A 24,795-nucleotide genomic window follows, 5' to 3' on the forward strand; every position below is an offset into this window, starting at 1 on the left:
CACTAATTATTAGAGAATACAATTCAAAACTGCAATGAGGTATCACCTCACGCCGGTCAGATGGCCATTATCAAAAAATCTAGAAACAATAAATGCTGGAAAGGGTGTGGTGAAAAGGGAATCCTCCTGCACTGTTGGTGAGAATGTAAATTGATACAACCGCTATGGAAAACAGTATGGAGCTTCCTTTAAAAACTAAAAATAGAACTACCATATGACCCAGCAATCCCACTACTGGGCATATACCCAGAGAAAACCATAATTCAAAAAGATACATGCACCCCGATGTTCATTGCAGCACTATTTACAATAGCCAGGACATGGAACTAACCTAAATGTCCATCAACAGATGAATGGATAAAGAAGATGTGGCGCATATATACAATGGAATATTACTCAGCCATAAAAAGAAATGAAATTGAGTTATTTGTAGTGAGGTGGATGGACCTAGAGTCTGTCATACAGAGTGAAGTAAGTCAGAAAGAGAAAAACAAATACCATATGCTAATGCATATATATGGAATATAAAAAAAAAAAAGGTACTGATGAACCTAGTTGCAGGGCAGGAATAAAGATGTAGACATTGATAATGGACTTGAGGACACGGGGTGGGAGGGGGAAGCTGGGGCGAAGTGAGAGTAGCATTGACATATATGCACTACCAAATGTAAAATAGTTAGCTAGTGGGAAGAAGCAGCATAGCACAGGGAGATCAGCTCAGTGCTTTGCAATGTCCTAGAGGGGTGGGATAGGGAGGGTGGGAGGGAGGTTCAAGAGAGTGGGAATATGGGGACATATGTATGCATATGGCTGATTCATTTTGGTGTACAACAGAAACTAACACAGTATTGTGAAGCAATTATACTCCGTTAAAGATCTATTAAAAGAAAAAAAGTTGTCATAGCATATCACCAGCATACTACAATTTATATTCTCATGATAGATTATAATAGTTACCTACGAATAAGAAAAGAATGGTATGTGGTTGATCTTGGGTGGCCTCGGCCTGCAGCAGCTTGATGCAGGGTTTTGGTTCCAGGCCAGTGTTTGAGGTCAGGTCGCGGCGGTGAGAGCACCGAATCCTAGGCAGTAGATCAGTGGTCAGTGAAAGGCCCGGGCCCTGCGCCGTTGCAGAAAAGGAATTCCCACAAAGATGGAAAGTAGTGAAACAAGTATTTATTTGCAGAAAAAAGTGCAGTACGTGTGGATAGACACACGAGCGGGCTCAGAAAGAGTCGTGCCCTGGTGGCAGTTTAAATCACTTATATGGGGCATTTTTTCCAGGTTTCCTTAGGCCAATCATTTTGATTTGCCTGATTCAAAGTCTGAATTTGGTATAGTTCAGGATTTTCCCATGTGTGCATGCACATCTCTTAGCCAAGATGGATTCTACCGAAGAGGCGTATGGGTAGATTTGGCCACTTGGCATCACTCTCCTTTTGACCTCCAAGGAGCCTTTCTGCGCATGTGTAGTCCGGGGGGGGGGGGGGGGGGGAGGGGGGGGGGTCTCCTGACTTCAGGAATGAGAAATATGTGGTCTCTTATCTTCTATCTGGGCAGGGCCCAGACTCCTCTCTCAATTGTCCTGTTATTCCCATGTCGGAGTATCAGTCCACAAGGAAAGAAATCAAACTATTTGCCCCGGGGGCCCATCTGTCTCCTGCCTCATGGTAATGATACAAAGTTGAAAAGGCAGTTATTTATTAAGAATCTATATGCCATCAAGGTTCAGCAGGATATCAGGGGACTTAAAAGGACAAATAAAATAAGACAATGAAAAACATGACAGATTATCTCAGGTTGACCAATTTTCATACAGTTATATCTATAGTACATTATTAATTTACTTAGCAAACTTTTCCCCAAGATCTGCAAAGTTAAAAAAGTAGATGAATCAAACTATATTTTCTGTTAGTACAGTAAATATATATTGATCATGACACACATTTCTACTGGTTACAGCAGGTAAAATTAAATTGTGAGAAAGTGTTTCTTCTTTCTTGAATTGTTATAAAACAAAGAGGTCCTCTAGATTTCCGGGTAAGAGGGATAATTAGCAATCCCACAGTGATTTCCACTATTTCTTGCCATCCGTATATATCCTTGGTCACCAAAGTTGAGGCCCCAGCTTTAGAAAAAGAAGTAACACAAAATTACAAATGAATATAATCAAATCACATTATCAACTTTTTATCTCTTAGATTGCTTTTCTCCTAAAGAGATTATATATGAAAAGCTGTAAAACAAAGTTAGAACAAAATAATATAATAATTTCCCCAGGGCTTTTAGGCAATTTTCAAAGGATGGTTTGGTAGGTTTTAATGCTATATTAATGAATAGATTTAATACCTAAGGAAAACAATATAAGCTCCATCCTAAACCTTTAAATCCTCCTACTTCTGCAGGGAAAGAGTTTTATTATCCTTTCCAAGACCCCATCTTTAAGTGTTTTTGCATAATAGGATCATAGGTGATGATTCCCTGTCAAACTTCAATTTCTTTAGAGAGTGTCAATTAAGAAAGATTTTTGAGAGACCACTATGGAAAAGGCACAGGGCAGGGGATTCTCAAAAAGAGAGCTCTCAAACACCTTTTTGACCTGGAAGTGGAGCTGAGATAAGGTAAGACTTGCTCATAGTTAAAGCTGTAAAAAATGGAATATGCTACCTTGGGAAAAGATGAGCTCCGTGGCACTGGAAGTGTTCAATTAGACATGTACATAATTTGTCAGAGATGTTGCAGGGGGAATTCATGGGTCAGATAAGGGTTAGAGGAGATCAGTGGTTCCTCACTTTTTCATTTCATGGACTTTGAGAATTTCAAAAAATTTTGCAGATTGACATAAAGTTACCAGTTTTTAAGTTAGCAAGTACAGACATTAAAAAAACAAAAACCCTTTATTATCACCATCAAATTGTAAAAGAAAGGACATGTTAACACCAAAAACAAAACTTAAGAGGACATAACCTCTAATTTAAGTATAGTCCTTTGAGACAAATAAATTTAGATTTATGAAAGATTTACCAAAATATTCTTTTTTCTCCCTCTTTCACATACTAGTGAAAAAATTGACAAAATTCTTGTAAGAGAAATGACTTGTAAAGTTTTTTATGATTCTGAGATTTTATAATTGTAGGTGTACAAATAATCATAATATGAGGCAGAATTCATATTCTGTATGAATTGTGCTATAACTAGTATACAAATAAAAGCATGAAATACTGTGTTTGTATTTGGAGAGCAGCAGGAAATTTAGTTGAAGGGAAAACAACATCTTTAGGGGAGTAGTGTGAAAAGAAGATAGAAAGTTGGTTTGGGGCCGTATTGTGCGGAGCTTAGAACAGCAGACTGAGGAACTTGTTTAAGTCCATAGGCAGAGGGAAGCCATTGCAAACTTTTGCTCAGGACTCAAAGGAAGATTGTGTTTTTGCATGCAGTGGAGAGACTAAGAAATGCTGGACTATCGGAAGAAGACAAGTGGCATAATTTAAAATAACTGTGCTTCAATAGGCCTTAAATGTTCTATGTATCAGCCATTCACTGGACTCTTCCAGTCTTATTTGTCTCTCTCTTGTACCATTTAACACAGTTGTCTACTCTCACCTCACTTCTCTCTTGGCTTTAAGATACTACTGTGTCCTGATTTTCTCTTCTGTCTATGGTCACTCTTTCTTAAACTCTCTTATGGGCTCCTTCTTTTTCTTTTTTTGGCCGCACCAAGCGTCTTATGGGATTGACCAGCAATTGAACCAGGGCCCTTAGCAGTGAAAGTGCCAAGTCCTAACCGCTGGACCTCCAGGGAATTCCCTGGGCTCCTTTTTTTGATTCCTTTCATTTATTGCCACTCCCCTGCTCAAAATCCTTTAATGCCTCACCAACACCTTGAGAATCAAATCCAAACTCTGCTGTCACCTCTCATCAATGGATGTGCAGTGCTTTTTTAGTATCCAGTTTGATAAGCAAAAGCAATAATAAATTCTGGCTAAGGTATTATTATTAATATCAATAGCCACCACTTATTGAGCACTTACTCTGTGCTAAGCACCTTAACATATATTATCTCATTTAATCATCATCCTGTGAGGTAGGTATTATCTTCATTTTACTAAAGAGAAAAACTGGCAGAGGTAAAGTGGCTTGCCCAAAGTCACACAGATGGTTAATTGTGAATCAAGAGTTCAAATCTAGGATTGTTTTATTCCAAAGCCTACTCTAACTTTTATACTCTCTTCCTGTGAGAGAGGTAGTATGGGGAATGAAATTCAAACTAGAACATCCAGGAACTTATATAATTGGTATATTGCTATATCTTACTATATAGTTATTTCACTGCCTAAAAACAAGGTAAAAAATTTTAGATAAGCTGAGTTTAGACTTAGGTTCTGGTAATGAAAGTTGAATTGAGGCTCTTAGGAGTAGTAATATGAACTCAGTCAGTGAGAGCTAGGAGTCCCAGATCCCACTCAGTATCTGGACAAGATCAACTGTCCCAAACTTTGTAGATCCCAGACTTCTTTTTTGGCGGAGTACTGCTAACCCTCCTTTTAAAAATACAGCTGATTAAAAATCTCAAGTTAAATAAATATTTCAGGACAAATTCTTGTCTTCAGAACTGTTCAAGGTCAGTTCCAAATGCTCATTCCAGTCCTTACCAAGTTGTTTATTTTTATCAACTCTATAGCCCTTTCACTCAAACTGTTCAATTCTGGGCAAGTTTCTTAACTCTCTCAGTATCAGGAGTTTCCTATTCTGTGTTATGGGGATAAAATGCCTATCTCATAGACTACCTTAAAAATTAAATGAGAAAATGTATTTAAAGTGCTTGCACAGTGTCTGTAGTAAATGCTCAACAAGTAGAGGTAGCTATTTTTGTTCTTATCCAAGTATAAGTCCATCTGATTTGACTCAAGTAGAGTCCATCCCCTTTAAAAGTATGTAGTGTTTTTCTAGGGTGACCAACAGTTCCACTTTCCCTAGGATTGTCCTGGTTTTAAAAATAAAGTCCTATGGCCTGGGAAACCCCTTAGTCAGTGACAAAGCAAGATGGTTTGTCCCCCTACCTTCTCCCTGCATATTATAGACTACTAACTTATTAGATATTCCTTCTAAAATATATGCCAATTTCCTTTGTAATAAATTGCAGCCTTGAACTTCTTAGGCTGTGCCAGACACTATTCTAGGCGTTAGGATTATGGAAGTAAACAAGGTAGACAAAGTCTTTTTAAAGCCTATGCATTCTATATGGGAAACATATAATAAACAAAGAAATACATAATATGATATGATATGATATGATAAGTACTATAAAGAAAAATAAAGAGTAAGGGGATACAGAGTGTTGGGAATCCGGGCTACATTTAAAAAATTTTTTTAATTTATTTTATTTTATTTTATTATTTGGCCAATGCCGTGTGGCTTGCAGGATCTTAGTTCCCCAACCAGGGATCGAACCAGGGCCCAGCAGTGAAAGCGCAGAGTTCAAACCACTGGACCGCTAGGGAAGTCCCCAGGGCTACATTTTAGATGATGTAGTCAGGGGATGCTTATCTGAGGAAATATTTGAGCAAAGACCTAAGTAAACTGAAGGTGCAAGTGATGCAAAAATCTGGGAAAAGAGCTGGGAATCAGCTTGGTGTGTCTGGGAAACAACAACAAGGCTAGTGTACCTAGATATCAGTGAGAGAGGGGAAAGCAATTGGAGAGGTGGTTGGAGAGGCAGGCTGAAACCAGATAATGTCCCACTTTTAACAGACATGGGTCTTATTCTGAGTGTGAAGGAAAGCCATTAGAGGGTTTGGAGTAGGAGAGTAATAACACCTGCTTCCTGATTTAAAAAAGCTCATTCTGGCTACAGTGTAGAGGATTGACTACAGGCAAACAAGACGGAAAGTGATTATCAGTTGGGAGATATACTGCAATAGACAAAGAGAGATGGACAGTGGCTTGAACTAGAGTGGTAACAGTAGAGATATTGAGAAGTGATAAGGTTTGGGATAATTTAATGATGGTAGAAATGACAGGATTTGCTGATGGTTTAGATGTAGGGTATCATATGAAGAAAGAAGAGATGGCTCCAATGTTTTTTGGCCTGGGGTAAGTGCTGTTGGCATTTACTAAGATGGGGAAAATTGGGGCAGTAGCAGGGAGTCAAGAGTTCTATTTTGAACATGTTAAGTTAAAGAGACCTATAGACACACAGCTGGTAGACTGCTGGACATGGAATCTGGAGCTCAGGGGAGAGATTAGGGCTAAAGATACAAAGGTGAGAGTCATCAGCACATACCTGGTGTTTAAAACCATGAGACTAAATGAGATTACTTAAGGAGTGAGCCTAGAGAGAGGGGGAACTGAGGCCCGGGGAGGTGTAATATTTATAAGCAAGAAGTAATAAAAGGAACTAAGGAACTCAGGAGACTGAGAAGTAAGTAGAGCAGGAAGAAAACCAGGAGAATGTGGTCCCCTGAAAGTCGAATAAAGAGTGTTTCCGAAAGGAGAGAGTAATTATATATCAAATGTTAAGAGGACAGGTAAGGTGAGACTTTGAAAACTGTTTAATGAGGCAAGATGGAAGTGAGTGGCAATCTAGGCAAGAGTGATTTCAGTGAAGTGGTGTAATAAATACCTGTTCTGAGTTATAAACCAATATGCACATTCTTAATCTCTTTATAGAGAAATCTCTAAGGAAAACCACTAGGCTATAACTTTTTTCTTTTTACTTCATATTTTCAGCCTTAGATTCCATGGAGAAGAGGCAGTATGTATTAATTTAATATAAATTCCTACAATGTTTAGTATAAAACATTTACCTAACTCTACTTTAGGATCAGGCTCAGGCTTCCCTGGTGGCACAGTGGTTAAGAATCCACCTGCCAGACTCTGGGAGGGCTCACGCCAAGGAGTACTTCCCAGAACTTCTGCTGCCAGTGTCCTTGTCCCTGCGGTGAGCCACAGCCACCCCCTGCCTCTGCAGGAGACCCTCCAACACTAGTAGACTACAGGGTGAGCAGAAGCAAGAAGAACTACAATCCTGCAGCCTGTAGAACAAAAACCACATTCACAGAAAGATAGACAAGATGAAAAGGCAGAGGGCTATGTACCAGACGAAGGAACAAGATAAAACCCCAGAAAAACAACTAAATGAAGTGGAGATAGGAAACCTTCCAGAAAAAGAATTCAGAACAATGATAGTGAAGATGATCCAGGACCTTGGAAACAGAATGGAGGTAAATATCGAGAAGATGGAAGAAATGTTTAACAAAGACCTAGAAGAATTAAAGAACAAACAAACAGAGATGAACAATACGATAACTGAAATGAAAACTACACTAGAAGGTATCAATAGCAGAATAACTGAGGCAGAAGAACGGATAAGTGACCTGGAAGACAGAATGGTGGAATTCACTGCTGCAGAACAGAATAAAGAAAAAAGAATGAAAAGAAATGAAGACAGCCTAAGAGACCTCTGGGACAACATTAAATGCAACAACATTCACATTATAGGGGTCCCAGAAGGAGAAGAGAGAGAGAAAGGACCCAAGAAAATATTTGAAGAGATTATAGTCAAAAACTTCCCTAACATGGGAAAGGAAATAGCCAGCCAAGTCCAGGAAGCGCAGTGAGTCCCATACAGGAGAAACCCAAGGAGAAACATGCCAAGACACATAGTAATCAAATTGGCAAAAATTAAAGACAAAGAAAAATTATTGAAAGCAGCAAGGGAAAAATGACAAATAACATACAAGGGAACTCCCATAAGGTTAACAGCTGATTTCTCAGCAGAAACTCTACAAGCCAGAAGGGAGTGGCATGACATATTTAAAGTGATGAAAGGGAAGAAACTACAACCAAGATTACTCTACCTGGCAAGGATCTTATTCAGATTCGATGGAGAAATCAAAAGCTTCACAGACAAGCAAAAGCTAAGAGAATTCAGCACCACCAAACCAGCTCTATAACAAATGCTAAGGGAACTTCTCTAAGTGGGAAACACAAGAAAAGAAAAGGACCTACAAAAACAAACCCAAAACAATTAAGAAAATGGTCATAGGAACATACCTATCAATAATTACCTTAAACGTGAATGGATTAAATGCTCCAACCAAAAGGCACAGGCTTGCTGAATGGATACAAAAACAAGACCCATCTATATGCTGTCTACAAGAGACCCACTTCAGACCTAGGGACACATACAGACTGAAAGTGAAGGAATGGAAAAACATATTCCATGCAAATGGAAATCAAAAGAAAGCTAGAGTAGCAATACTCATATCAGATAAAATAGACTTTAAAATAATGAATGGGGACTTCCCTGGTGGTCCAGTGGTTAAGACAATGCACTTCCAATGCAAGGGGTGCATGTTTGATCCCTGCTCAGGGAACTAAGATCCCACATACCACGTGGTGTGGCAAAAAAAAAAAAAAAAAAAAAAAAAAAAAAAACAATCACACAGCCTTAAAATAATGAATGTTACAAGAGACAAGGAAGGACACTACATAATGATCAAGGGATCAATCCAAAAACAAGATATAACAATTATAAATATATATGCACCCAACATAGGAGCACCTCAATACATAAGGCAACTGCTAACAGCTCTAAAAGAGGAAATCAACAGTAACACAATAATAGTGGGGGACTTTAACACCTCACTTACACCAATGGACAGATCATCCAAAATGAAAATAAATAAGGAAACACAAGCTTTAAATGACACAATAGACCAGATAGATTTAATTGATATTTATAGGACATTCCATCCAAAAACAGCAGATTACACTTTCTTCTCAAGTGTGCATGGAACATTCTCCAGGATAGATCACACCTTGGTTCACAAATCAAGCCTCAGTAAATTTAAGAAAATTGAAATCATATCAAGCACCTTTTCTGACCACAACACTATGAGATTAGAAATGAATTACAGGGAGAAAAACGTAAAAAACACAAACACATGGAGGCTAAACAATATGTTCCTAAATAACCAAGAGATCACTGAAGAAATCAAAGAGGAAATCAAAAAATACCTAGAGACAACTGACAATGAAAACATGATGATCCAAAACCTATGGGATGTGGCAAGAGCAGTTCTAAGAGGAAAATTTATAGCTATACAAGCCTACCTCAAGAAACAAGAAAAACATCAAATAAACAATCTAACCTTACACCTAAAGGAACTAGAGAGAGAAGAACAAACAAAATCCAAAGTTAGCAGAAGGAAAGAAATCATAAAGATCAGAGCAGAATAAATGAAATAGAAATAAAGAAAACAATAGCAAAGATCAATAAAACTAAAAACTGGTTCTTTGAAAAGATAAACAAAATTGATAAACTATTAGCCAGACTCATCAAGAAAAAGAGGGAGAGGACTCAAATCAATAAAATTAGAAATGAAAAAGGAGAAATTACAACAGACACCACAGAAATACAAAGCATCCTAAGAGACTACTACAAGCAACCCTATGCCAATAAAATGGACAACCTGAAAGAAATGGACAAATTCTTAGAAAGGTATATAACCTTCCTAGACTGAACCAGAATAAACAGAAAATATGAACAGACCAATTACAAGTAATGAAATTGAAACTTCCAACAAAGAAAAGTCCAGGACCAGATGGTTTCACAGGTGAATTCTATCAAACATTTAGAGAAGAGCTAACACCCATCCTTCTCAAACTCTTCCAAAAAATTGCAGAGGAAGGCACACTCCCAAACACATTCTATGAGGCCACCATCACCCTGATACCAAAACCAGACAAAGATACTACAAAAAAAGAAAATTACAGACCAATATCACTGATGAATATAGATGCAAAAATCCTCAACAAAATACTAGCAAACAGAATCCAACAACACATTAAAAGGATCATACACCATGATCAAGTGGGATTTATCCCAGGGATGCAAGGATTCTTCAATATACACAAATCAATCAATGTGATACACCATATTAACAAATTGAAGAATAAAAACCATATGATCGGGCTTCCCTGGTGGCGCAGTGGTTGAGAGTCCGCCTGCTCATGCTGGAGACACGGGTTCTGCCCCGGTCCGGGAAGATCCCACATGCCGCAGAGCGGCTGGACCCGTGAGCCATGGCCGCTGAGCCTGTGCGTCTGGAGCCTGTGCTCCGCAACAGGAGAGGCCGCAACAGTGAGAGGCCCGTGTACCGCAAAAAAAAAAAAAACAACTTATGATCATCTCAATAGATGCAGAAAAAGCTTTTGACAAAATTCAACACTGATTTATGAAAAAAACTCTCCAGAAAGTGGGCATATAGGGAACCTACTCCAACATAATAAAGGGCATATACAACAAACCCACAGCAAACATCATTCTCAGTGGTGAAAAACTGAAAGCATTTCCTCTAAGATCAGGAACGAGACAAGGATGTCCACTCTCACCACTATTATTCAACATAGTTTTGGAAGTCCTAGCCACGGCAATCAGAGAAGAAAAAGAAACAAAAGGAATACAAATTGGAAAAGAAGAAGTAAAACTGTCACTCTTTGCAGATGATATGATACTATACATAGAGAATCCTTAAGATGCCACCAGAAAACTACTACAGCTAATCAATGAATTTGGTAAAGTTGCAGGATACAAAATTAATGCACAGAAATCTCTTGCATTCCTATACACTAATGATGAAAAATCTGAAAGAGAAATTAAGGAAACACTCCCATTTACCATTGCAACAATAAGAATAAAATACTTAGGAATAAACCTACCTAGGGAGACAAAAGACCTCTATGCAGAAAACTATAAGACACTGATGAAAGAAATTAAAGATGATACCAACAGATGGAGAGATATGTACCATGTTCTTGGATTGGAAGAATCAATATTGTGAAAATGACTATACTACCCAAAGCAATCTACAGATTCAATGCAATCCCTATCAAATTACCAATGGCAGTTTTTACAGAACTAGAACAAAAAATCTTAAAATTTGTATGGAGACACAAAAGACCCCAAATAGACAAAGCAGTCTTGAGGGAAAAAAATGGAGCTGGAGGAATCACACTCCCTGACTTCAGACCATACTACAAAGCTACAGTAATCAAGACAATATGGTATTCGCACAAAAACAGAAACATGTATCAATGGAACAAGATAGAAAGCCCAGAGATAAACCCATGCATCTATGGTCAGTTAATCTATGACAAAGGAGGCAAGGATATACAATGGAGAAAAGACAGTCTCTTCAATAAGTGGTGCTGGGAAAACTGGACAGCTACATGTAAAGAATGAAATTACGACACTCTCTAAGACCATACACAAAAATAAACTCAAAATGGGTTAGAGACCTAAATGTAAGACTGGACACTATAAAACTCTTAGAGGAAAATATAGGAAGAACATTCTTTGACATAAATCACAGCAAGATCTTTTTTTGGTCCACCTCCTAGAGTAATGGAAATAAAAACAAAAATAAACAAATGGCACCTAATGAAACTAAAAAGCTTTTGCACTGGGGCTTCCCTCGTGGCGCAGTGGTTGAGAGTCTGCCTGCTAATGCAGGGGACATGGGTTCGAGCCCTGGTCTGGGAGGATCCCACATGCCGCGGAGCAACTAGGCCCGTGAGCCACAACTACTGAGCCTGCACGTCAGGAGCCTGTGCTCTGCAACAAGAGAGACTGCGATAGTGAGAGGCCTGCGCACCACGATGAAGAGTGGCCCCCACTTGCCACAACTAGAGAAAGCCCTCGCACAGAAGTGAAGACTGAACACAGCAAATATAAATAAATAAATTAATAAACTCCTACCCCCAACATCTTCTTAAAAAAAAAAACAAGAAAAGAAACAAAAAAACCGTGCTGTGTCCATACAGTGTGATTCACTTTAAAAAAAAAAAAAAAAAGAAAAAAAGCTTTTGCACAGCAAAGGAAACCATAAACAAGATGAAAAGACAACCCTCAGAATGGGAGAAAATATTTGCAAACGAATCAACGGACAAAGCATTTATCTCCAAAATATATAAACAGTGTGTGCAGCTCAATATTAAAAAAACAAACAACCCAAAAAAAACAAAAACAAAAAAAAACAAACAACCCGATCCAAAAATGGGCAGAAGAGCTAAATAGACATTTCACCAAAGAAGACATACAGATGGCCAAGAAGCACATGAAAAGCTGCTCAACATCACTAATTATTAGAGAAATGCAAATCAAAACTACAGTGAGGTATCACCTCACACCGGTTAGAATGGGCATCATCAGAAAATCTGCAAACAACAAAAGCTGGAGAGGGTGTGGAGAAAAGGGAACCCTCTTGTACTGTTGGTGGGAATGTAAATTGATACAGCCACTCTGGAGAACAGCATGGAGGTTCCTTAAAAAACTAAAAATAGAATTATACGATCCAGCAATCCCACTACTGGGCATATACCCAGAGAAAACCATAATTCAAAAAGACACATGCACCCCAATGTTCATTGCAGCACTGTTTACAATAGCCAGGTCATGGAAGCAACCTAGATGCCCATCAACAGATGCATGGATAAAGAAGGTGTGGTACATATATACAATGGAATATTACTCAGTCATAAAAAGGAACGAAATTGAGTCATTTGTTTAGACGTGGATGGATCTAGAGACTGTCATACAGAGTGAAGTAAGTCAGAAAGAGAAAAACAAATACCGTATATTAACGCATGTATGTGTAACCTAGAAAAATGGTACAGATGAACTGGTTTGCAGGGCAGAAGTTGAGACACAGATGTAGAAAACAAACGTATGGACACCAAAGGGGGAAAGCGGCGGGTGGTGGTGGTGGTGGTGTGATGAATTGGGCGATTGGGATTGACATGTATATACTGATGTGTATAAAACTGATGACTAATAAGAACCTGCTGTATAAAAAAATAAATACAATTAAATTTAAAAATTAAAAAAAAAAAGAAGAATCCACCTGCCAATGCAGGGGACACAGGTGCCAGCCCTGGTCCGAGAAGATCCCACATGCCGCTGAGCAACTAAGCCCATGCGCCACAACTACTGAGCCTGCGCTCTAGAGCCTGTGAACCACAACTACTGAGCCCACGTGCCGCAACTACTGAAGCCCGCGCACCTAGAGCCCGTGCACCACAACTACTGAGCCTGCGCTCTAGAGCCTGTGAACCACAACTACTGAGCCCACGTGCCGCAACTACTGAAGCCCGCGCATCTAGAGCCCGTGCTCTGCAACAAGAGAAGCCACTGCAATGAGAAGCCCGCTCACCCCAGCGAAGGGTAGCCCCTGCTCGCCACAACTAGAGAAAAGGCCGCATACAGCAACAAAGACCCAACGCAGCCACAAAAAAAAAAAAAAAAAAAAAAAAAAAATCAGGCTCTCTTGAAAGATCATTCAACAGTTTTCAGTGAAGGAAAATGGAAATGTTCTTTCTTTCTTTCTTCTAACATATTTTATGTTCTTTCTTCTAACATATTTTAATAACTTAATGCCACTTATGGATGAAGAGTCGTCATTTCTGTACCCACCCCCAACTCAATCCATCAACTTACCGCATGACCTAGAGGCTCATCTATTTTGCAACTGTTTATTTTAGAGAGTTCACCAGATATTGCTTAAAGGTGTCCTGGGTGCTTACTTAGTTTTTTGGTGTGTGTGTTTGCATGCATGAGTGTGTATTTGTGTGTGCATGCATGCGTGTGTGTGTGTGTGTGTGTGTTTAAGGTTCTAATGGGCACATAGTTAATACCTTTAATATTTTTTCCTCAGGCCAAAGTTGTCTCACGCCCAGTAACTGTGGAGCCTTCATTACTCATTGATCTGTATGTTAAATTAAACTCCTCCCTTTTTTTTGCAAAGACAATCTTGGCCCATCTTGTGGGCAGTCCCTTAGACTGGGGTGGCCTTCTGACCAAGTTTAGGCTCCTAAACTTTTCTAAGTACATAGCAGTTGTATCTCTAGCTCAGCTAGCTTTCTAAATTTATAGATCTGCCCATCACTGAAACATAGACTATCCAAATACTTAAGGATCTTCTCGGATAGTTTAACCTCAAAATCTCTACTGCCTAATATTTAGGGAGATGTCCCTGAAAAATATGTAGTTCATCATTCCTCACTTAGATGCTCTAGTTTTATTCCTGAATTAAGTCAAACCATCAGAGGGTTGTATAATAAGGTATTTTGCATTATTTTGGTCCCCATAAAATAATTTTTACTCAGTTATGCTTGGTATTAAGTCATTTGCCTATGTGCTAGACATTCTGAAAGCATTCTGTAAAACTTCTAGCTGCACTTATTGTTGGGGTATTACTAAGGGCATAGTTTTCTGCATTAGATTGTATTCTCTTTATAGAGCTTCAAAGGAGGAATAATAATAAAAATAATAACTATGATTTATTGGACATATTATGTGCCAGACACTATGTGCTAAGTGTTTTACATACATTATCTTGCTAAATAGTAATTACTATCTTGCTTATAGTAATATTGAAACTATTATTCCCGTTTTACAAATGGGAAAATTGAAAGTTAAAGATATTAAATAACCTGCCTAAGGTCACATGGACAGTAAAGGAGCTAGGATTCTAAGCAAGTTCTGCCTGGCTTCAAAGTAAATGCTTTTACTTGCTATGCTATACTGTATTATAAAAAGAAGCTAAATACCCATGTCCAGAAAGGGAGAAAAATTCAGGGACATTGGATCATTGTTATATATATACCAAAAAGATTAAGTGTAAACAAAAGGAAGATAAAAAAGAAGAGGCCAAATAGAGGAAGACTCCACATTCTTTTACTTAAGGTTAACTTGGTAGCACTGGAATGACATAGAATCTAACCTTTTAAGAGATCATTAAGAACAAGTTTGATAATATAAGAGGGTTTTGCTTGAGTCAACCTCTGTGGAGCCTGGAATTCATGACCATATCCAATCTGTCCTTGTTGGGATTTAGTGCCAGGATCGCTGTGGTCGTTCATAATTTGTTCCCTTCCTATCCCACGTCTCTCTCTAACAGGCTTCTTATACTACTACCTTTACAAAAGAACATGCAGTTCCCTTAACTCATTTACTTTCTCTCAGTTCTAGACTTTGTCACATTTACCTTCCTCTGTTCTGATTGCCCTTTTTCGTCTGGTTATTTCTTTCTCATCCTTCAAGATTCAATCAAATAATCTGGCTAAAAGGCCCTCCCAGACTCCCCAGGCTATGCCAGGTACTCTTATTCTGTGCTTCCACTGCAATGGATGCATACCTCCATCTTAGCATTTATTACATTCTATTGCAATGGTCTGTACATGCACACACCTGTTTCCTTGACTCTACGTACTAAACTGTGAGTATCTTGAAGGATGATAGGAAGGCTGTATTTTTCATTGCCTAGCACTGTGCTTGGCACATGGTAGGTACTAATATATGTTTGTTGAATCAATGTATGAACAAAGATACAAAAGTGAACAAGAGACTGTTCTACCTTTGAGGAGTTTATATTTTAGTGAATGGAACATGATTTATAGAAATAGCTATAAAAGAAGGTACAATTTGTTAAATGCTATAATAGAATTTATAAAGCATTGCTAAAGCTTAGAAGTTAGAGAAACAATTCTGAGTAAATGAATGGGGTATGGAAGAGACAGCATTTGAAGTAGGTATTTTTTTGAAGAATGAATAGGATTTTAATGATATTTTAAGGATTTTTAAGTTTTTTTTTCATTTTAAAAGTAATAAGTGGTTTGTTAAAGACAATTTTGAAAATATGTATAGGCAGACAAAGACAACCTTTGTTTTTAGTTTGGTTTTTTCTTGCTGTGCCGTGGGGCAGGTGGGATCCTAGATTTTCTTTTTTTGGCCAAGCTGTGGCATGTGGGATCTTAGTTCCCTGACCAGGGATCAAACCCATGCCCCCTGCAGTGGAAGTGCGGAGTCTTAACCACTGGACTAACAGGGAGGTCCCAAAGACAACCATTATTAACATTTGGTATAATTCCTTCTGGTCCTTTAGTATAACATATATCAGAGAAATGATGTATACTATTTTAAACTTAATACTTATACTGTATATAAATGTTGTATTTATATGTATTTTTTCATTTAAACATATATTCCAAGTATTTTATTAGGTTATTAATAATGGCCTGAATAAATATAATTTCTAACACATGGAATGATTATGTCATAATTTATTTAACACTATTTCTATTGTTAGGCATTTTTGGTTGCTTACTAGTTTTCACTATTAAAGGAGAAGAATGCTATACAATTTACATAAGTCAGGTGTGAAGTTTGCCCCAAATTAGGATTATTTTCTTCATATAGATTCCAAGAAATGGAAATAATTGGATGAAGAATATGAACACTTAAAAACTTCTTGATTCATATTATCAAACTGCTTTCAAGAAGGACTGTAAAACTTTACTCTTCCACCAGAATGTATAAGGGTGCCCATTTCATCACAGACAGTGGGGTTTCTGTAGGCAGCAATGGGCTTTAAGGGCATTTCAGAAAGATGAAACGGCACAAGTAACAAATTAGAAATAGCTAAGTAGGGCTTTCCTGGTGGTGAAATGCCTGTCAATGCAGGGGACACGGGTTCGAGCCCTGGTCTGGGAAGATCCCACATGCCTTGGAGCAACTAAGCCCGTGCACCACAATTACTGAACCTGTACTCTAGAGCCCACGAGCCACAACTACTGAAGCCTGCACCTAGAGTCCATGCTCCACAACAAGAGAAGCCACCACAGTGAGAAGCCCATGCACCACAACAAAGAGTAGCCCGCGCTCGCCGCAACTAGAGAAAGCCCGTGCACAGCAACGAAGACCCAATGCAGCCAAAAATTAATTAATTAAATAAATAAAATATCATTAGAAAAAAATAGAAGAAAAAAGAAATAGCTAAGTGTCTCTAAACTTAAAGAATGATGAGAAAGTAGTTTGCTGTGGCCAGAGTGTGAGTATGGGTACATGAGAATATAGTGGAAGAAAAGTGTAAAAGGCTATGTTGGAAGCTACCTAGTGGAGACCCTTGAATGCCTGGCCAGGAGTTTGGACTTTATTTTGACGAAAATGGTAGACTGTTTAGAATTTTGACCTTGGGTTTGGATGATACATATTTTAAGAAGATACTTCCATAGCTGGGTGAGAAGAGAATCTGAATTAATGTCATTAGGAATGGAAAAGAGAAAATACATATAAAGTATGATTCAGAGGCCTAAAGGACAGGGCTGTGTGGGTTTAGGGAGAGAAGGAAGAGCCCAAGATGATACCAAGGCTTTGATGATCTGAAGATGATGATGTATTACTCAAAATAGAGAATAATTTTTCCTTGAACTTACTCTGAAATCATTTTTGTGGATGGGGGATTTAGTGCAAGTTGGGATAGGGAGAGGGGGAATTTGATTTTAGATTTGTTGAGTGAGACAGAGAGAGAATGTGTGTGTGTGTGTGTGTGAGTGTGTGTGTGTTGTAAGTGGAAGTAGGGCAGGTGGGTGGGGAATTTTGATTTTTAAAGAAGAGCTAAAGTTGGAAGTTGGACATAGAAGTCGGTTGCTTAGTAGAAAGGTAATTTTTAGAAATTGTGAACTGGGTATAATGCACATAATGGTGATAGATGAAGCTCAAGGATCAGAGGAGTTTCTTTGGCATGGCTAGAGCTAGAGTGTGAGGGACAGGTGGAAGAAAATAACCTAAGAAATGAGGCCAAAGCTGATATAGCAAAACAAGCCAGGAAAGTGATATGTCATAGATGTCATAGAACTAAATGCAGTAGAGAGTTTATAAAGCAGAGAAGTCTCTCACATTTCTGTGCTATTGCATATCCTTTTTGGGTCATTGGGCAACTTACTTCCCTCCTTCAACACATGAGCAGTTCCATTCATCTGAAAACTTGGTGCAAGTAGTGCCTTCTCTCTGGAGCTTTAGGCAGTTAGGCATCTCCTCTATGGCCCCATAGCCATTTAGACATATTATACCATGATGTGTTGTATTCTATTGCTTAAAGATATCTAATTCCCAAGTGGACTGTGAGCCCTTACAGGATAGGATGATTTCTCATTAATTTTTGTATTTCCAAGGCCTAGGTAATGTCTGTCACATTGTAGATGCCTAGAAAATGCTTGTTAAATTAGTAAGTGCTAAGAAGAGGTTTTGAATTAAAACCCTAAAAGATATATAATCTTCAAGAAGAAACTTCAATAGAGAAGAGGATTTACAATACCTACTGTAGGGAGTAAACAAGATATATATATAAGTGAAAGTATTGCTCCATTTTAAAAAGTTATCACAGGTCTAGACCCAAGCTGATCAGTACTGTGAATGGGTTATAAATGAACCAAGATATCAGACATACCCCGCTCCTTTCCAACAAAGGACAGAGGCCCTGTCCTATACACAATCTGTTCTTGGAGCCCTCCTTCCCTGGTCTCTGTCAATTGTCCCCCCACAGAGCACCCAACCCAAAAGAGCAGTATGCACCCCCCTCGTTATGTGTTGAATTGTGTCCCCCCTAGAATTAAGATAATTGAAAGCCCTAATCCCCAGTACTGCTGATGTGACCTTATTTGGAAATAGAAGCATTGCAGATATAATTAGCCAAGAACAGGTCATTAGGGTGGGCCCTAATCCAATATGACCAGTCTTATAAAAAGAGAACATTGGACAGAAATACACATGCGCCAGGGAGAATGTCATGTAGAAATGAAGGCAGAGATCAGGTGATGCTTCTACAAGCCAAGGAAAGCCAAAGATTGCCAGCAAAACTTCAGAAGCTAGAGGAAAGTCACAGCCCTTCTGACTTCTAGCCTCTAGAACTGTGAGACAATAAATTTCTGTTGTTTAAGCCACTCAGTTTGTGATATTTTATTATGGGAGCCCTGGAAAACTAATACAAGGAGAAACTTGGAAACTAATACAAGGAGACACGTTTAAGTCTCAACTCTTCATATTTCCTCTTTTTTTCCCTCTGAAAGCTACATTACTTTTGTTTGTGGGTTTTATGGATGTCAGCTAATTCATGTATTGAGGGACTGTTAGGTGCCCACATACTGTGCTGAGGATTCAAAGACAAGACATAATCTCTGCCCCAAAGGCACATACAGAATATTGGAGTGACAGTTAGGTGAACATACAATTTAAATATAATGTGTAAAATATTCCAGTATGCATAGGATATTTTAGGAGCATAGAAAAAAAGACATTTTGCCTAGCCCAAGAATTTAGGGAAAACTTTCTGGTATAGATAATGCCTGAGCTGGTTTTGAAGGGAAAGGAGGAATAAACCAAGTGAGGAGAAAAGATGTTTCAGGCAGAGGGGCCAGAATAGCCAAGATATGAAGATATTAAAGGTAAAATGATATGTATGGGAACTATAACTGTGTATGTTTCAATATAACTAGAATGAAAAATGTGAGCCAAGTGCCAGGAATTGAGGCTGGCAAGACAGGTAGGGACCAGACATAGGCGACTCATTTTTTCTACTAGGGAACATTCATCTCACAATGAATGGTACTAAGTACAAGAGGTATAAGCCCAGACTTATATTTTAGACAAACCAGATTGGAAGCAGTATAAAAGACAGATTTAAGAGTAAAGGAGGGCTTCCCTGGTGGCGCAGTGGTTGAGAGACCGCCTGCCGATGCAGGGGACACGGGTTTGTGCCCCGGTCTGGGAAGATCCCACATGCCACGGAGCGGCTGGGCCCGTGAACCAGGGCCGCTGAGCCTGCGCGTCCGGAGCCTGTGCTCCGCAACGGGAGAGGCTACAACAGTGAGAGGCCCACGTACCGTAAAAAACAAACAAACAAAGAGTAAAGGAGACCTGGGTATATATCCAAAAAAAACCCAAAAACACTAATTCAAAAAGATACATGCACCCGAATGTTCATAGCAGCACTATTTACAATAGCCAAGATATGGAAACAACCTAAGTGTCCATCAACAGATGAATGGATAAAGAAGATGTGGTATATATATAATGGAATACCACTCAGCCATAAAAAAGAATGAAAATTATGCCATTTGCAGCAACGTGGATGGACTTGGAGGACATTATGCTAAATGAAATAAGGCAGACAGAAAAATAAATACTGTATGATATTGCTTATATGTAGAATCTAAAAAATACAATAAACTAGTGAGTATAACATAAAAGAAGCAGACTCATAGATATAGAGAACAAAGTAGTGGTTACCAGTGGCAGGGTGGGGGAGTGGGCAGTACTAAGTATTGGGCGTAAGATAGGCTCAAGGGTGTATTGTACAAGCCAGGGAATATAGCCAATATTTTGTAATAACTGTAAATGGAAAGTAACCTTTAAAAACTGTGTAAAATAATTAAATATTTTTTTAATTAAAAAGAAAAAGAAAGAGTAAAGGAGACCAGTTAGATAGCTACAGGGAGAGTCCAGGCAAGAGATGTCTCAACTAGAGCAATAATAGAAGAAATGGAGAGGGGGCAGAATCAAGGACAGATATGAGGTAAAATTAGTTTGACTTGTTGTTTGATTAGATCTGGAGGATCTAAGACAAATCCATAGTATCTAATTGGGTAACTATGTTGTGTGGTGTTGCCTTTTAGTGAGATGGGAAGTTCTGAGAAGGAACGAAATGGTAGGGAGGGCACTGGGTTCCCTGGACATGCTGAGTTTGGAGAAACTAAGATACGTGGAAGTGCATGTGTCCAGATAAATAAGTCTGAAGTTCAGGGCAGAGGTCAGAGCTAGAGCTAGAGATTTGAAATCCATCAGCCTATAGTTATAGCTGAAATCATAAGAATGGAATGATTGTATCCAAGAAAGATGTAGAATAAGAAGAGTAATGGGCAGAGGATGGAGCCCTGGAGGAAAGACCAACAACTGGGGGCTAAGCAGAGGAATGGGTATTCATAAAGGAGACCAACAAGGAATGATCACAGAAGTACTGTAGAAGATAAATCATGAAAACCAAGAGCTGACTGCAGAATAGGAAGTGAAGAATTCTGAGTAATTTAAAATGTCACTTTATAAGAAGCTATAAATATTCACCATTTTCAATATCATGATGATCATCATCATAATCACAAGAAAGCATTGGTTGAGGTTCCCTCAAATTCCTGATTTTACTTAAATATACATTAAAGTGTGAGTACCTGTTTTTCACAAGCCAGTAGTCTCTCCCGTTAAGGTTACCATATCCAATCACCAGTACACCATGATTCACAGTCTGAGTACACAAGGGGTCATAGTAGACACCTGAGAATAAAATATGGGTAGAGAACAAGAGTAAGTGATGTGTGGCAATGAAGGACATTTGAAAATGCTATTTTATTAGACTGTTTTGGGTATATGTCAGGAACATACACGCTCACATTTAAACTATTTAGAGTTCATGATTCTTTGCCATCAATGCTGTATTTGTCAGGGTTTTTTTTGTTGTTGTTGCTTTGTTTGTCTGTTTGTTTGTTTAGCCAAGTTTGGCATCAGTCTAATCACAGCTCCCTCAGAAATCTTCTTTGATGAACTGCCACCTTTTCCTAATTATTTTTTAACTTATATTGTTGTATTTCTATGTATATATTCCTAAATTGTTTGTTCTATATATTGTCATCCTTTACTAAATTAAATGATCTTTAAGGTGAGGTTTAAAAAAAAAAAAAAGATGATAACCTTCTAGTTTGTCTAATACAATGCTCTACCCTTAGTGGGCACCCCCCTTGTACACTGCTGTGTTGTACCTACACTCCACAGTGGCTACAGCAGCTAGGAGCTCAGGCTCTGGAGTCAGGCAGCACGGTTTCTAATTCCAACTGACGGCTTGCAGACTGTATGACTTTAGGCACGTTAACCTAAGACTTAATTTTTTCATCTGTAAAATAGGGCTATTGTAAGGATTAAATGAGATAATGCACAGAAAGAATTTAGCATAGTACCTGGCCTGTACTCTTAGTAAATTTTGCCAACTGTTACTTTACTAATTAGAACTGGGTATAAAAATATGTATATGAAATGATATGAGGTGGAGGATTCCATTTAACCTAATCTAAGCATCCAGAGGCATAGTGATGGGGAAGACGAATACTCTTTCTTATGGTGCAAGGGCAGTATAAAGCATGAGGATAACACGTCTGGATTTTTACCACTTCTGTAGAGGAAGAAAGAAGAATGGCGTGCATCTACAGCAACAGACACAGGTCCTTTGTTGGCCACAGCTTCTTTTAAGGCATCTTCACTGCCGAAGGGAAGTTCAATATACCTTGAACACGTCGCAGCTCGATTTTTTGCATCATACTGGCACTTTTCATCCTGTGGAAAAAGGATAAATCAGATAAAGAAGTATACTTCAACTTCCTTTATAAATCGACAGTATCCTAAGTCTGGATTTCAAATATGCTTTCTTTCCTCATTTAGTCTTTTCAAGTGTCTAAGGCTCCTTCTTCCTTTTAAAGAAAGAAACATAAAATCTTCCAAACCCTAATAGTTCTATGTTTCACCAATAAAAGAGGAAATACAGAACCGTTCTATTGCTTTAAATTGTATACATCTTCATATGTGCAAATTTGCCAGGGTAATGTCTCTCAGACTCTAAGGTGGATTGTTAGGGGCATACTACATCAAGACTTGAGACTAGAGCTTTAAGATCTTTTTTTTTTTTGGGGGGGTGGTACGCGGGCCTCTCGCTGTTGTGGCCTCTCCCATTGCGGAGCACAGGCTCCGGACGCGCAGGCTCAGCGGCCATGGCTCACGGGCCTAGCCGCTCCGCGGCATGTGGGATCTTCCCGGACTGGGGCACGAACCCGTGTCCCCTGGATCGGCAGGCGGATTCTCAACCACTGGACCATGGAAGTCCCTGAAAATCTATTTTTAATCATGAACTCTGCTTGCTTGTTTAAAAATCATTGTGCCACTGATAAATTAAGTAGGCTGCTGCATAAGAAAGAGAACTCTTGAGAATTTAAGAATTCTTGATGGAGGTTCATTCTCTCTCTCTCTCTCACATACACACACACACACACACACACCCCAAGCAGCACTGCTTCTCAAGCAATTGGCTTGGTGATAAGTTTAGTACAGTGAGTTGGAGGGATAGCATGAGGTCAAGGGGCGGCACACACAAGTTTGCTTGTGGCACACCATGGCTTTGTAGGGATAGGAAGCTTCTGAATCGATGCCGTTGTTATCAATGATATATTGGAAAGCCTCTGTCATGAAGCCACCGTTGCAGCCTTTATTCCCATATTTTTCAGTTGAGCAATCCACCAGGTTCTGTGCACTCAGGGACACCAGCTTTCCTGTTTTCAGCTTCACTTGTGCTTCCAGGGCTCCCACAGCACTGAAAGCCCAACAAGCACCACAAGAGCCCTAAAACAGAGACAAAGTCACAAGGGCAATCACAGAGTCAGTAAGGATGACTTCCATAACACAAACTGGGCAACTCCCAACATGTCAGCACTTTCAGCAGATCCAGGAAGAGCTCCCCCCACTACAGTTTCCTCTTCCCTTAGGCCATGGCAATGAAGACCAAATACTTGATTGTTCTCTGGGCAAGGTCTAACCTTAATAAATATTTACGAATGGCTGAGCTCAGAGCATGATTGCCATATTCAAATATATTAAGAAACAGTACTTACTGAGCATGTACCAAATCCCAGCTATTTTCACCCCATAGTAAGGGAGATAAATGCCAATAGTAAAGTGATTTTTGAGAGGAACTGGGATGATTCCCTTGACCTAAAATACTCTTCCTCCTGCCAAATAATGCCTGAAACATAAGGTTAGCATTTTTCAGACATTTTTAGCTATAGAATTTTTTTTGGTCATAAGCTATTTTACAGGGAAGCATAAACAAACAGAAAAACACAAAGTTGCTTTAGTTTAAAAAGGTGCGGAGTGTTCTAAGCCACATCATAATTGTTCTCTCTCTCTCCATCTCATCCCACTCTGCTCTCTAGTGGAAGGAAGCAAAATCAATTTGCCTTTGGTCAAAGCAAAATCACCCCCTAAAATGCAAGCACCCAGAGAAAGGATCTCATTAAATTATTTATAGTTAACACTTAGATATGTAGTTTATTGGGTCTTCTTATACTTTTGTTTTAGGGAAGCTCCAGTAAGAAACCCAAAACTAGTTGAAAGGAAAATATCTAGGTGGAAAAGAATAAGAGGTTAGCAGTATCATTCACTTCTTAATTTTTCTATTCTTCTTTGGTCACAAGCTGGGGCAGCTGCTCAGGACACTGATTCTTTTCCCTTATCCTGACCTCTAAGGTGATACATGTGTTTTATCCTTAGATATCCCTAACTAATTTAGGATTTTGTAGCTTTCTTTCTTTTTTTTTTTTTTACAAGCAAATTAAAGGAAATACAAAAACATAGGAACAAATTTATAAAGTCCATATTTCTTATTCTAACAACATAAGCCTAGTCATGAATTAACTTGACCACTACAATTTACAGGCCACCCTTAGCTCTAGTTTTTCCTCTCCTTCAACCCTGAAATTCATAAGTGAGTTGGAGGAATAAACTTCCTGATTGAAATTCTCTCACACACATGATACTATTTCTCAAGTAATCGGCTTGGTGGAGGGTCCAGTGCAGTTGATGGATAGCATGAATGCTAAAGGTCTGTCTTAAAGACCTACTTGCTTAATTCACAGTTTTTTGCTTAGTCTAATATTGATGGCTCTAACCTTTGATGTTCTCAGCACTGTGGGGAATACAAAAAGTATCATATGTGGTCCTGGCCCTTCAGGAGCTCACAATGTAGTTGGGAAGACAAGAATAGCAAACATACTTAGAAAGGAACCTAAGGGACTATGAGATTCACTGCCAGATTATGTAGCTAGACTCAGTATTTAAGGAAGAGAGATCTCTATCTGGGTACAGAG

General features: G+C 38.8%; 1 protein-coding gene across 2 annotated transcripts in view; it reads right to left on the minus strand.

The window, feature by feature from the left end:
* Positions 1-1,668: 1,668 nt before the first annotated feature.
* Positions 1,669-24,795, minus strand: part of CTSS (cathepsin S) — a 28,312-nt gene continuing 5,185 nt past the window's right edge. The window contains exons 5-8 of one of the 2 annotated variants that reach the window (XM_065874065.1): positions 23,045-23,272; positions 22,051-22,216; positions 21,064-21,166; positions 1,669-2,128 (exon numbers count right to left, since the gene is read on the minus strand). In XM_065874065.1, the coding sequence (XP_065730137.1) occupies positions 2,029-2,128; positions 21,064-21,166; positions 22,051-22,216; positions 23,045-23,272 (597 nt within the window). In that variant the 3' untranslated portion in view covers positions 1,669-2,028. The remainder of the gene's footprint in view (positions 2,129-21,063; positions 21,167-22,050; positions 22,217-23,044; positions 23,273-24,795) is intronic. The other variant, XM_065874075.1, reaches the window with a different exon arrangement.

Source organism: Phocoena phocoena, chromosome 1, assembly GCF_963924675.1.
Source record: "Phocoena phocoena chromosome 1, mPhoPho1.1, whole genome shotgun sequence".
Classification (NCBI taxonomy): Eukaryota; Metazoa; Chordata; class Mammalia; order Artiodactyla; family Phocoenidae; genus Phocoena; species Phocoena phocoena.